General features: G+C 47.1%; 1 protein-coding gene across 1 annotated transcript in view; it reads left to right on the top strand.

Moving 5' to 3' along the window:
- Window positions 1-11,371: 11,371 nt before the first annotated feature.
- naf1 (nuclear assembly factor 1 homolog (S. cerevisiae)) overlaps window positions 11,372-14,599 on the top strand; it is a 58,703-nt gene continuing 55,475 nt past the window's right edge. Inside the window, exons 1-3 of the mRNA XM_061772043.1 lie at window positions 11,372-11,869; window positions 13,568-13,788; window positions 13,880-13,997. Coding sequence (XP_061628027.1) covers window positions 13,568-13,788; window positions 13,880-13,997 — 339 coding nt within the window. The 5' untranslated portion in view covers window positions 11,372-11,869. The remainder of the gene's footprint in view (window positions 11,870-13,567; window positions 13,789-13,879; window positions 13,998-14,599) is intronic.

The following is a 14,599-nucleotide window of genomic DNA, read 5'->3' as shown; positions in this document are numbered from 1 at the left end:
TTGATGCATGTCTCTCCATCTGGAGATGCCAGGAGAACATCATCTACATACAGTAAAATTTGGCTCCCTCCTGTCTTGGTAGTATATTTCTGTTTCTTCGTTGAGGAAGACATCTATCTTCTTCTTTTTGAGTCCTAACACTCTGCGTGGAGGGCATGATTAACATATTCCTCCAGAGAGCCAATTGCTAGGTTTATCCAATGTTTATCTACCCATCTTTTAATGTGTTCTTTTGAATTCGCATTTGAAGCATTTTTTAACTGTTGTTGATAAGGGCCCTGAGGATTTGCATCCTCATTCAAGCCGCTGTTTGTTTTAAAACAAGCAGTCATTCTAACCCTATACTCTTCAAAAGGTTCTTCGTCTTTTTGTTTCCATTTTCTGAGCTGCTTCTCCTCACTAGGGTCGCGGGCCTGCTGGAGCCTATCCCAGCTGTCATCGGGCAGGAGGCGGGGTACACCCTGAACTGGTTGCCAGCCAATCGCAGGGCACATACAAACAAACAACCATTCGCACTCACATGCACACCTACGGGCAATTTAGAGTCTCCAATTCATGCATGTTTTGGGGATGTGGGAGGAAACCGGAGTGCCCGGAGAAAACCCACGCAGGCACGGGGAGAACATGCAAACTCCACACAGGCGGGGCCGGGGATTGAACCTGGGTCCTCAGAACTGTGAGGCTGACGCTCTAACCAGTCGTCCACCGTGCCGCCTCATTTTGTTTCACTCTACTGATTTCTGTGTAATTTGCCCTTTTGCGGAACCTGGCTGTGGTTCTTTCTATTAAAGCCCTAACTCGATGTTGTAATTCTCTGTCATTATGTGGCATTACAACACCATGGTATTTTGGGTCCCAATCTCCTCGGCAAAGGTGCCAATCAGGCCCCATTGCAGTCATCCAAATTTGTTGAGTTTCTGTTCCATTTAAATGATAGGACTGTCTAAGATTTTCCATTTCCTCAACAAACTGGACACTGGCTACTTTGTAGGGTGTGATGCCAGCTACGGCCTTTTTCACATCCTCATTAGTCCAGGTCCTATAGACCAAAATAGTTTCTTTGTGGTCCTCTTGGACGTTTGGATTTGCCACCTCAATCATTGGATATAAATCCATGTCTCCCTCGTCTGTGGTTATATTTGTTATTTTGGGAATGGGAGACAATGTTCCTCCCATAGTTTTAGACCAATTCATTTTTGACGCTCCTGATCGTAAAACTCGTTGAGGTTCTGACTCATAAGTTGGAGGAAGTTCATGAGGTGGCAAAAACGGGTACAAGGGTGCTGATGCCTTTGTTTCCTCATTCTTTTTACATTTTTTTTCAACCATCTTTTTCCTCTTCCTCTTACCACTGGTCCTGTCTCGTCATCTTCCTGTCTTTGAAACAACAATTCTTTGTCCCTACCTGTCTGCCTTTTCTGTTCACTTTCTAAGTCCTTCTTTTTCTTACTTCCTTTTTCTCTTTTGGACGCCATGTTTAGCCAGAAGAATAAGTCGTCATATCCCTCTTTTTCTAATTTTGATATATTATTTTTGTGTCGACATTTTATTTCGTCTCGAAGTTGAACCAATTTTTGCGCATTTAGCTGGCCAGCGAAACCGTATTTGGTTATCCACGTGTTTAAATGTTTTATTTTGGAAGTTTTTTTTGGAATTGAACATATTTCCAGTCTTTACACGTTAAGCGTTCTTTTGGATCCGTTTACTGTTATTTTTTCCCATTTTGTGAATTTGGAAGTCAGTTTATTTGCACCTACAGTGACCTAAATACTGATTTTATTCAAAATGACAGGGTGACAATGAACATCTGGGTTTTGGAAATCCTCAAACTTCTACCCAACATGGGGCGGAGGATTCTTGCATCTGCTTCCAAACCCAGTTCTCACTTACAATCCTGTCTTATACATTCATACCTTTACAGATTCACACGATATTAGTAACGTTTTTACAAACACGGAATTTAAGTACGTACAGGACTTCGCCGTCCTTGCGGAATATCTCGGACTCCGCCGTCCCTCTTTTACTTGCCAGTGACTAGTATTACACAAGGTTTATTCTGCCGCAGACTTCTTTGTCGCGCAATTCAGTCACTCTTTAATCCTTTTTAAAAAAAAATTAACTCACCAAAGTCGTCTTCAATCCTGTGGATTGTCGTCAACCTTCAGATCCCAGTTGAGGAGAACGAAGACCAGTCCCGTAAAGGGTCTTACTTGCCGTGGCCACGGTCTCTTAACTGGAAGTCTGCTCCACAACTGGAATCCTCAGGTGTGTTGACATCCGTCTCGAAGGACCAATTTAAATGTTGGATCTATCTCACCCAACACCTATAAGAATAGACACAAAGGAATGAAGACGCTTATTTATTTTTGCTCATGAGGAGGACGTGTGGGAGATTGTTCAGTTACATTCTCCTATCACGCTCTAAACAATCTCCCCCGTTGCTCCTGTATTTATTTCAAATAGGGAGGTATCTAAGTTACAAGACATAACATACTAAGGGGAGGGTTTCAAGGTGAAGATATGAAATTAACACTTGGCTATGTGTCCTTGGTCAAGGTGCCCTTTTCTGATGATTCCTGCTGAGTCATTTTCTTGAAGGCCAGACATCTTCCTCTCCCCCACGGTCAGCAAGCAACCATCAAAATTGTTCACAATACCAATGCAATCCAGCAAATAAATGATAACTTTGTATAATTTATTTAACACTCGCTGATTACCTGAGATGAGTAGCGTGACCGGAGCTGTTTGGTGGGTCATAGGGGAGATGAGTCGCCCATCCAGGGCTGTAACCTTTTTAGGAGAAGGGAGGGGTTCATGGGAAAGCTGGAGCTGACAGGGCAAACCCTCATGGATAAAGTTGTCATCTGCATCTGAGTCAATGAGGGCTGTTAGTTTGGCTCAGTACGGCGCTCTCGGGTAGTGGTGAGCCCGGTCTTTTAGTTAATTTTAAAGAGCAGGTGGCAATGAAATGACCTGGCCAAGATTGTGCATACTTGGCGACTTAAGCATAATCGACCTCCCTAATAAATATTCACAATCATTACTCGTCACATTAGCGACCGCTCAGAAAACCATTCTACTAAACTGGAAAAACAAACAAGCTTTTAACATCAATCACTGGCTAAATCTCATCATAGAATATGTTGTGTTAAAAAAATATCAGCGGAACGAAAAAAATCTATTAAATATATAGGTAGATTGCTGGTCACCCTTCCCCAATATGCTAAATATAGATTTGTGATGCCTTTGCCTGGGTAGTGTGCCATCTGAAAATAAGACTACTTTATCAGTGTAAAAGTAAACTTTTTAGTTCTGTATTCTTTCTTATTACGGTTGCTGTTATTGTTTTATTATTATTCTAGTTGTCATTCTCATTATTTTTTCTTATTCATTTATGTACATGTTTTTTTTCCTCCTTTTTCTTTCTCACACTTTAGACCGATTTGCATGGTGAAAGGACACATGCATAAAGTGGGGAACTTCTCTTCTTGACCCTGTGTTTGCGGTGCGGCGTCTGTGGGGGCGGGACTTTCGTCACTCCTTAGCGATCTCGGGGAGGGGGGGGGGGGGGGGTGACCACTGGATTAACCTCCCGGAGAGCATTGATGGTGTGAGGGTGGACTCCCCCATGTTCCGTGGGTGCTGGGGCGGTGCCAGCTGGTGCCCGCCTAGGTCCCCCACTCTGGTTACTGGTGCGGGCAGTGGGGCCCCTCTGTCACTCCTCGGGCCTGCCTCCTCCTCTTCTCTCCATTCCTTGCGTCCCGCTGCCGTCGCCTCTTCCTCTTCTCGTCGGTGGGCCGGGTGGTCCCCTGTGGGCTGTGGGCCCTGCTGTGGGGTTTTCGTCCCTACCTGGTTTGGGGCGGGGTCCACCTCCCACACTCGGGGGCGGGTAGTGGGTGCTGGCTCAATGTGGTGGTGGGGGGGGTCCCGGAGTCGGTGCTGCTGGTTTGGGGGACGGCCCTCTTCGTCTGTGTTTGTCCTGCCTGATGGGCCTGACCTGCAGGAGCCATGCCTCTCACTCACCTAGCACACACTCACACCACTCACTGTAAATATGTTCTCCCTAGTCACATCTGGGCACACATACATATCCAGGGGTCCCTGGGGGACTGGTATGGGGTCAGGAGGGTGCGGGTGTCGGACCGGGTTTCAGCATGTCAGTGCTGTTTCCCGGGCTGGGCACCCTGCCCCTCCGCCCTGCCTGCCCCCCCACAATTTTAATACATCACACACACTCATGCCCATGTGTCTTTTAATGCACAACATACACCCATCTCTGAGGGATGGTGGGTCTTGGGTGGAGGGGATTTGGCTGTTAGGCAACGGTGCCTGGCAGCCCTGCCTCCCAGAGCACGCCTCGGTGGGGGCAGCGGACCGCCCTGGGTCCTTCGGTGGGGTACGTGTCCCGGCCGCCGGGCTGCTCTCGGGTGGAATCCTGGGCCCGATCCCGCGTCTCGATTGATTGGGTGTGGTCCTCAGCCACTGCGGTCCAGGCACAGCAATTACAGGACACTTCTGTCAGTCATTGTGCATGCCAAACGGTGTCAATTAACTTGCATGTGTCCACAGGCACACACCCCTGGGACTTTTTTGCTGGGTGTGGGGCCACTCACTTATTGTGACTAATAGCTCATGAATATTCGAATCGCTTGGGAATCCCCTCACTCACACTCTCGTCCTATAGAGTTTTATAATTTACATAGTCACTCCCACCACACTTCAGTTGTACAGCCAGGTTCACGATCCTTGTCATGCATGCTTCTTCTCCTGTCCTCGTCTTATCTTGTCCTGTCCTTCCCTAAAAGGGTGTGTACTGCCCCATACAAAACTGATATATAGTGTGTCATTGTTCTGGATATACAGTCGGTACGGAAAGTATTCAGAACCCCTGAAATTTTTCACTCTTTGTTATATTGCAGCCATTTACTAAAATAATTTAAGTTCATTTTTTCCTCATTAATGCACACAGCACCCCATATTGACGGGAAAAAAATGGAATTGTTGAATTTTTTTAAAAACATACCTGAAATGAGCGGCACGGTGCCGACTGGTTAGAGCGTCAGCCTCACAGTTCTGAGGACCCGGGTTCAATCCCCGGCCCCGCCTGTGTGGAGTTTGCATGTTCTCCCTGTGGCTGCGTGGGTTTTCTCCGGGCACTCCGGTTTCCTCCCACATCCCAAAAACATGCATGAATTGGAGACTAATTTGCCCATAGGCATGACTGTGAGTGCGAATGGTTGTTTGTTCCTATGTGCCCTGCGATTGGCTGGCAACCAGTTCAGGGTGTACCCCGCCTCCTGCCCGATGACAGCTGGGATAGGCTCCAGCACGCCCGCGACCCTAGTGAGGAGTAGCGGCTCAGAAAATGGATGGATGGATGCCTGAAATGTTCCTGGCCCCATTAGGGCCCCTCGCTAACTGTGTTTTTCAGATGGGCGAGACAGGCCTTGCTTATTTGTCACACACGCGCCGCAACTGGTCCGAAGCCTCAGGTGTGGATCCGTCAGTTAGTCCAGTTATGACTCAACTTTACCGGAAGGCGGTACTCAGGGGAGCACCCTAGCTAGTGGCCGAGACAATGAGAGACAATCCAGCTATGACGACCACGACACTGGCTGAGTGGAAAACACACTTTTTACATTACTTAGCCAGACATATTGAAAAAGAAAAAGTTGACACAAATAAGGATGCTGTACTAAAAAAAGAATTGTTACATTTGCAGGTCTATTAAGAAAGAGAAACAACTTGTGTAGCAGATGTCGACCACTGCCGCTCGACCTGCTCAGGTTCAGACTACCAGTGTTACCAATCTGGACCGCCACACCAGACCATTCAGTGAAGGCGTGGACGTGGAGCGAGAGGTAGGGGTGGAGTGAGACCGGGGGTGCAAGAGGGTGCGTGTTTCAACTGTGGGGGAAGGGGTCACTGGGCAAACGACTGTCCTACTCCAAAGTGGAACCAACCAGAGTACACATACAATTTTGTGCCACCGCCGCAGCAGTGGCAGACTGCAGTGCAGCCTCCGAATGCCCCCATGAATGTTGAACAGGGGCAGTCACAGTGGTCTGGGCCGCCACAATGTCTACCTTCACAATCGCGGCAACTGCCGCCGTCGCATCTGCCACCAAATACAACCCCAATTCCAATGAAGTTGGGACGTTGTGTTAAACATAAATAAAAACAGAATACAATGATTTGCAAATCTTGTGCAACCTATATTTAATTGAATACACTACGAAGACAAGGTATTTAACGTTCGAACTGATAAATTTGATTGTTTTTAGCAAAAAATCATTAACTTAGAATTTTATGGCTGCAACACGGGACAGGGTCATGTTTACCACTGTGTTACATCACCTTTTCTTTTAACAACATTCAATAAACATTGTTGAAGCTTTGTAGGTGGAATTCTTTCCCATTCTTGCTTGATGTACAGCTTCAGCTATTCAACAGTCCGGGGTCTCAGTTGTTGTATTTTACGCTTCATAATGCGCCACACATTTTCAATGGGAGACAGGTCTAGACTGTAGGCAGGCCAGTCCAGTACCCGCACTCTTACTACGAAGCCACGCTGTTGTAACAGGTGGAGAATCTGGTTTGGCATTGTATTGCTGAAATAAGCAGTGGTGTCCATGAAAAAGACGTTGCTTGGACGGCAGAATATGTTTCTCCAAAACCTGTATGTACCTTTCAGCATTAATGGTGCCTTCACAGATGTGTAAGTTATCCATGCCATTGGCACTAACACAGCTCCATACCATCACAGATGCTGGCTTTTGAACTTTGCGTGCATAACAGTCCAAATGGTTCTTTTCCTCTTTGGCCCGGAGGACACGACGTCCACAATTTCCAAAAACAATTTGAAATGTGGATTCGTCGGACCACAAAACACTTTTCCACTTTGCATCAGTCCATCTTAGATGAGCTCGGGCCCAGAGAAGCCGGCGGCGTTTCTGGGTGTTGTTGATAAATGGCTTTTGCTTTGCATAGTAGAGTTTCAAGTTGCACTTTCGGATGTATTTCCATTATTTATTACAAGGTATTCTCCTTTTTTCATATATGTGGTTATACTTTACATTATTTTTATTATTATCATTTCTTTCTTTCTCTCATTCACTATATACAATTTTTTTTTTTATTTAACCTTCTAATCAAAACTCAAAATCAATAATAACATTCTACTATCATCCCAAACCAAAAATCCAATACTAAATTCCCAAAAACAACACCCAATAATACAAAACTCAATACCCCTCATTAATCAAAATAATATCCATCATCTCCAACTTTCCTAAAAAAACCACAACCAACCACTATACAACAAATCTAACACCCCAAAAAACACAACACCCCCACCACAAAACTCAAAAAAACCACAACAAACCCCAACCTAACCACAAAAACCCCCAACCCACAACCCACCACACAATAAAAAACTATACAACAAACACACTTAATCCCATAAAAACCACAATACAAAAAACAAAATAAACCCCACACAAACCAAAACACCACCACCCACTAACCCCACACACAATTAAAATAAAATAATACAATCCTAAATATTACCCCAATTCTCAAATTTCCTACCATTCTCACTCTTTAATAACCTTCAATTAATATATACCCACTACCTCATCTAACCATATAACTAAATCACATATATAAATACCCCCCCACCAATTTCACCCATTAAGTTCTCCATATCTCTAAGATAATCCTTCCACAAATCCTCTGCCTTGTAACTCCCAAATTTAAAAAACCAACATTTCTATTAATATTCGCACCCAACCCCGCATCTCCCAACACCCTCCCCCCCCCCCCCCCCCCCCCTTCCCCCCCCCCCCCCCTCCCCCCCCCCCCCCCCTCCCCCCCCCACCACCCCCCCCCCCCCCCACCCCGCCCACCCCCCCCCCCCCCCCACCCCCCCCCTCCCCCCCCCCACCCCCCCTGGGGGGAGAGGGGAGCGGCCGGCTGGGGGACCCCGCGGACGCGGGGGCACGGCCCGCGGCGCGCCGCGCGTAGGCGCGGGTGGGCCGCGCCCCGGGCCGCGCGGGCCAGGCCGCCCGAGAGGGGGGCGGGGGGAGGCCTGTGCGACAGGCGGGGGCGCCCTGGCCCCCCCCGAGGGAGCGGGCGAGGGCCGCGCGGCCGGCCCGCGCCTGCGAGGCGCGGCGGGCGCGGGGGCCGGGAGCGGATCGCTGTTTGTGTTTTTCGTTCTCCCTATTTTGCTCTTCTTCTGAGGAAGACGTGACGTCATCGTGACGTCGCCACTTTGGTCCCCTCCTTCGTGGCCTTGAACTGTTGCAAAAGCTCCAGGTTGTCCTCGAGTGCCCCCTCGTAGACATCATGCAACTTCCAGGTGTGTGACTGGAAGCTCTGTGCTAACTAGCCGCTGTTTAGCCGCTAGTAAGTTATTACCGAAGGCGTGCGAAGGCATCGTTTTCATCTTTGGTCGTTGATTTTGAAATAATACACAGGGGCTTTCATAAGAGCACCGCCGTCAGCATCTTCACTGCGAGCACCGCGTGACCTGGCATCACACGTCGCCTAGCAACCGGCCACACCCGAGAGCTCGGCTAAATAGCTGCCTCAACCCACAATCGGAATAAAGTGCTCTTATTAATCGAAAGGCCTCCATTTTCGCTCGTTTTTTGAAACGCTGACGCCGCGATTGTGTTTTACAGCTTCATGCCTGGTATTTGAAACCAGTTTTGTGATTTACAACGCAACGACTACAAACTCCTTGCGAACCAACTCGACGAGACTGCAGCCTAACTGACTTGCAAAGGCTCTGACCCCTCAAAAACAACCGCAACCAGTTGACGATCTTACAAAAGGCGGGACCACACCTGTGATGCCAATCAGGTCCACCAGGGATCGCTCTTGTGACATGGGACCTTCCCTCAACCTTTTGAGCCCACCCAACCCCCTGATAAATAGTAAAGTTTCCCCCTCCCAAACACATTTGGTGGACTCGGTCCCTAATCAAGGGACTGCATGTTTAGCCATCACGCTGAGTCATCTTGCTTCTTTCGTGACCTTCACACATGCATGGCTTCAAAAGCACAGGACATGTGGGCTTTTTCTCTCCTTAGAGACCTCGGAGTTCCCGTGCATTTCTTCTCTGGACCTTGCAAAGTGCACCTCTGTGCCATTTTACCCGCCCTGCCCACCAATTAATTTCCCTCAGGCAATGCCTTGGACCCGCTCTTCTATTGCACCTGCAGCAACCAGTGGTGATGAACGTCTCCTTCTGTCCTGGTTCCCAGCCTTCCTCTTCTGTTCCATGTTGTTCTTGACGTTGAAGTTGCCTGCTTTTCATTTGATCTTTCTGTGGCTCGCCTTGGCCGGCACTCCTTCAATTCTTTCTTCCTGCGCGCTGTGCAAGCTTGACCGGTTTCTCCTTGGCTTTGCACCTGCTCATTTGCATTATCGTGGGCTTTTGTTATTACGCCGCCGTGAAGCGCACTTCACAGCCATTCGTGGCCTCATGTAGCGAAAGGGGGGTCACACGAGCATCCGCCCACGATGCAACATGCACGAAACGGAGGATGGTCAACACACTGAGATCGGACCGGTCAAGCAGGTCCAACTTCCGTGACAGCCTCCTTCCTACGCCAAGAACTACACCAAGTTTGCCAATGCAGATGCCCGACCGAGACACCGGTGAAAACGAATGCACTGCTCTGCCGCAAACCAAAAACATAATGACGGAAATAACAGGTATCTGCAGCCCCCCCACTGGTGACGCTTGTAGCCTTAGTACCATCGAGACACAACCACTGGGCTTCGAGTCTGAGATCCCCACCACACGACAACGCAAGGCTAACGAAGTAACCGATTCCTGGTCGCTAAGCAACACACTAAGAGTAACCATCTTAGTTCTTGATGCTTGCAGTGCAACCCTTAACCAAAATAGGCAGATAATCCGCTTTGTTGTCGCTGCTCCTACACACATCGGATCCTTCCCCGCCGCAGGGCATCCTGCCAGTGCCCCGAGCTACCCTTGCGGGTGCCTGGGCAAACTCCGTGGGGAAGTAAGCAGGCAACACGTCCGCTCTGAACGTCTTGTGAACAGCAACATCTGGGCTCCGGCCGTCCTGGCTGGGAGCTTTTTTGTTTTTCCTGCTACGAGACAAAATTGCTTGATTTATAACTTGAAACTTAAAATCACACTAAACCAGAAGTAACGCAGGCCTGAGGATTGACAGGGGGGCCCCACCGCCACCCACCAGTAGCCAGAGCAGGGGATCAAGGCAGGTGCCAGCTGGCATCGCTCCAGCACCTGCGGAACATGGGCGAGTCCCCCACACATGCCCTCCGGGAGGTCCATCCAGTGATCCCACGCCCACACCCCCAAGATCGGGAAGGAGTGAAGAAAGTCCCACCCCCAAAGATGCCGGAACTGCAAACACAGGGTCATGAAGATAAGATACCAACCCCATGCATGTATCCGTTCATCATGCAAATCAGTGTGTGAGTAAAAACAAAAACAAAAAATAAATACATAAATGAATAAGAGAAAATAAAGTGAAACAAAATCTCTATTGTTAACACACGCTTTGGCGTTGACAAAAAAGTAGTGGTTAAAATGAACACGAAGCCTCAAAGCTTGTGTCAGATTTCCTGAATCACACTGCATAGAAATGTTGGTCCCCCAAGTATCACGTGACCGTTTACGTTTGAAGCGTCATACTTCAGTTCGAACTGGTTTGGTTGCTGTTTGAATTGACAGCTCGTTTGGCGCTAACCTGTGTATTTAGGAACGACCAAGCTATTGAACAATTATTTTTTAATCAAAACTTGTAAAGACATCTCTGTGTCCTTTTGTTTATGTTCGCAAGTCATCTCTTTATAATAAAGATGCACGCCTGACCAACATATTTACTTTGTGGAATCCAGCTTTTTAATGCCAACTTCGTCTATTTAAATTAACACAAACAGACTTTTTATTGCTGAAAGATGATGAGTCTTGTTTCACACAGTTTAGTGATGTAGTTGCTGTGACTTCTTTCGTCCACCAGATGTCACTAATGTTCTCACTGAAGCACCAACGCTCCGAGTCTGTTCCGGCACAAATTGAAGGAAAGCCTCATGAAGCTTGAGGCTTCAGCCCCACATCACTACAAAAAACTAAACCTCGTGAAATCGATTAAGAATCGAGCAAGTGACGACTTAATTTAAATGTCTATGCATTACTTTTTATGGGAACCTCGACCTCTCCAACATGGCCGCCACTTCGGCACGTCCGTTCGCCAGCTTGCTGTCGTGCGTTGGCGTATTTCCCCTTTATTTCTATGTCTACAGTGCGCTGGCGTATCTAGGGGTACGTTTGAAAATTCACACCAAGCGCGCGCTCTACACTACGGAACGTTCAGAGAGCGTTGTTTGAGTGCGCCGTTCGATTATTCAGAGCACCACACTCCGGGAGTGCCGAAGTGCCTTCCCGCCACTCTGACTGAGGAGTCAAAGCGGTCAGGCAGGACGGGATGTTTCCAGGCAGAACTGACACATTCGATATGGCGCACGCACTGACGTCAATGGCCAACACGCTTCTTCGTAAATTCATCGAAAATGGAGCGCGCTGTGCCTCTCTCAGTGCGCAGTGAGAGGATCAGATTGAATTTCCAAATTCCCTAGGGTGCGTTCCAGAAAGTACTGCAGCGCCGCTCTGCTACACTCGGGACCCTGCGGATCACGCGCACGCCAATAAGAGTAAAATTAGGATGTCTTAATGCATTTCCGAACGCACCCCTAGTAGTCGTGCTTGCGAAAAAGAAGAAGAAGAAGCAGCAGCAGCAGAAGAAGAAGCAGCAGCAGCAGAAGAAGAACCAGAAGAAGAAGAAGAAGAGTTTTTCCACGTGAAAAGGTAGACGCATGTTTTTTTTTTTTTTTAAATATCCATCCATTCATACATTTCCTTTACCGCTTATCCTCACCGTACAATTCATAAAGATTTGAAAATCAAATGTGGTCAGGTTTGATGTTACTTCACAGTAGTTGAGTAAACTCGCGAAAGTAATTACAGTGAGTAACACTGTACATTTAAGTTAAAGTACAGATACGTAAGCAAAAGCAGACTGGTAAAAGTGATTCAACTCCTGTACTGAAGTAAAAGTAAAAAAATAAATAAAACTGACACAATGTCACTCCAAGTCAGTCACACTTGTTCGAAATCAACCAGTCCAGTTAGGAAGCAACACTAATTGTGAATCAGTTTCTCCCGCTGTTGTGCAAAGTGAAGAGACAACAGATGGAAATCAGAGGCAGTTAGCAAGATACACCCTTTAAAGGCGTGGTTCTGCAGGTGGTGACCACAGACCATTCCTCTGTTCTCATCCTTTACGGCTGATTATTGGGTCACTTTACATTTTGTCAGTGCTCTCACACCCAAAGGTAGCATGAGGCTCTGTCTACAACCCACAGAAGTTGCTCAGGTAGTGTAGCTCATCCAGGATGGCACATCAATTCGAACTGTGGCAAGGTTTGCTGTCTCCCAGCACAGTGGCGAGAGCATAGAAGAGATCTCAGGAGAGAGGCCAGTATACCAGGGGATGTGGAGGGGGCCGAAGGAGGCAACAACCCAGCAGGAGGACTGCTACTTGGTCCTTTGTGCAAGAAAGAACAGGGGCAGCATTGCCATAGCCCTGCAAAATGATCTCCAGCAGGCCACTAATGTGCATGTTTCTGCTCAAACGGTCAGAAACTCCACAGGGGTGGTATGAGGGCCCGACATCCACAAGTGGGGCCTGTGCTTACAGCCCAACCCTGTGCAGGTCGATTGGCATTTGCCAGAAAACACAAAGATTGGCAGATTCGCCATTGGTACCCTCTCCTCTTCACAGATGAGAGCAGGCTCACACTGACCACGTGTGACAGGCTTGACAGAGTCTGGAGATGCCATTGGGACCGTTCTTCTACCTGCAGCATCCTTCAGCATTACCGGTTTGGTCAGTAATGGTGTGGGGAGGCATTTCTTTGGAGGGCCGCACCGCTGTGCTAGCTGGGCTGTGCTAGCGAGAGGTACCCTGACTGCCATTAGGTACCGGGTTGAGATCCTCTGACTCATTGTGAGACCACATGCTGGTCGAAGACCGGCACAGTGGTCGACTGGTTGGCACATCTGACTCACTGCTTTAGCCTATTCCGGGTATCTTCGGGCGAAAGGAGGGGTACCCCCTGAACTGTTTGCCAGACAATTGCAGGGCACAGCCAAACAAACAACCATTCGCACTGACATTCACACTTACGTGAGTCTTCAATTAAATTTGTGTGTGTGTATGTATATATATATATATATATATACAAATGATTTATCTTGGTCTATTTTTTTGTGTCACAAAAACCTGGCATTTGGACGGGCGTGTGTAAACTTTTTATATCCACTTTAACTAGTAAATAAATACCAACAAGCATTAGGAAAACCCATACTACGGTTTATAAGTACGCACATAATCCAGTTACTCTCTAAAAAGACACCAAAATTTCAAATCTTGTTGTGATTTCTAAAACCAGTACTTTGTGTGTGTGAATGCATTTATATTTTGTTTAAATGTAATTCTTCCAGATGGACAAAATGCTTCTGAAAAAGAACCGACAAATGGAACAATCCCCTCCTGAGATGGACATGATCTTTCAACTGGAAACTCCAGTTATATCACACAGTGTAGACACACAAGAGCATCCAGAGTCACGTGAACATGCACCTACAGTGTCAGCTGTACCATCCTTGGTCAATGGGTGTAGCAAGGGGGGCTTTGGTGGTGAAGTTTCACAAGATTCCGATAGGTATGAGGAAAAATATAATTCAGCTGCAGGGATGAATATTGTCAATATAAAAACAAAATAATTTTTCATGATATTTGTTTTCTGTTCTTAGTGACAGCTCCTCTTCATCCTCCTCTTCTTCATCTGCCCCAATGTTTGAAAATGCTGCTGATGATGAGGGTTTAAGCCAAGCAGTTCCCTTTAAAACAAAAGATGAAATTTTTCTTGAGGTGAGTCTGTTTTGGTGTATTGCTTTGTGTTCAACTAGTGAAGAACCATATTGAGAAATTATATAAAAACCTCAATTCCAATGAAGTTCGGATTTTGTGTAAAACGTAAAAACAAAAAAGAATGAATACGGTGATTTCTAAATAAATCATTTTCAACCTATACACAATTGAATACACTACAAAGACAAGATATTTAATTTTCAAACTGCTTAACTGTTTTTTTGTTTGTTTGTTTTTTGGCAAATATTCACTCATTTTGAATTTGGTGCTGTAGTGGTACACTCGCCTGACTTTGGTGCCGGCAGCGTGGGTTCAGTTCCCACTCAGTGACGGTGTGAATGTGAGTGCGAATGGTTGTCCGTGTCTATATGTGCCCTGTGACTGACTGGTGACCAGTTCAGGGTGTAGTCCGCCTTTCGCCCGAAGTCAGCTGGGATAGGCTCCACCGTCCCGCGACCCTAACCAGGATAAGCGGTGTTGAAAATGGATGGATGGATGAATTTGGTGCCTGCAACACGTTCCAAAAAAGCTGGGACAGGGGCACGTTCACCGACGTGTTACATCACTTCTTCTTTTAACCTCACTCAATAAGCATTTGGGAA

This window comes from Phyllopteryx taeniolatus, chromosome 4, assembly GCF_024500385.1.
Source record: "Phyllopteryx taeniolatus isolate TA_2022b chromosome 4, UOR_Ptae_1.2, whole genome shotgun sequence".
Taxonomy (NCBI): Eukaryota; Metazoa; Chordata; class Actinopteri; order Syngnathiformes; family Syngnathidae; genus Phyllopteryx; species Phyllopteryx taeniolatus.
The sequence above is the reverse complement of the archived record's forward strand: the minus strand, read 5'-3'. Positions and strand labels throughout refer to the sequence as shown.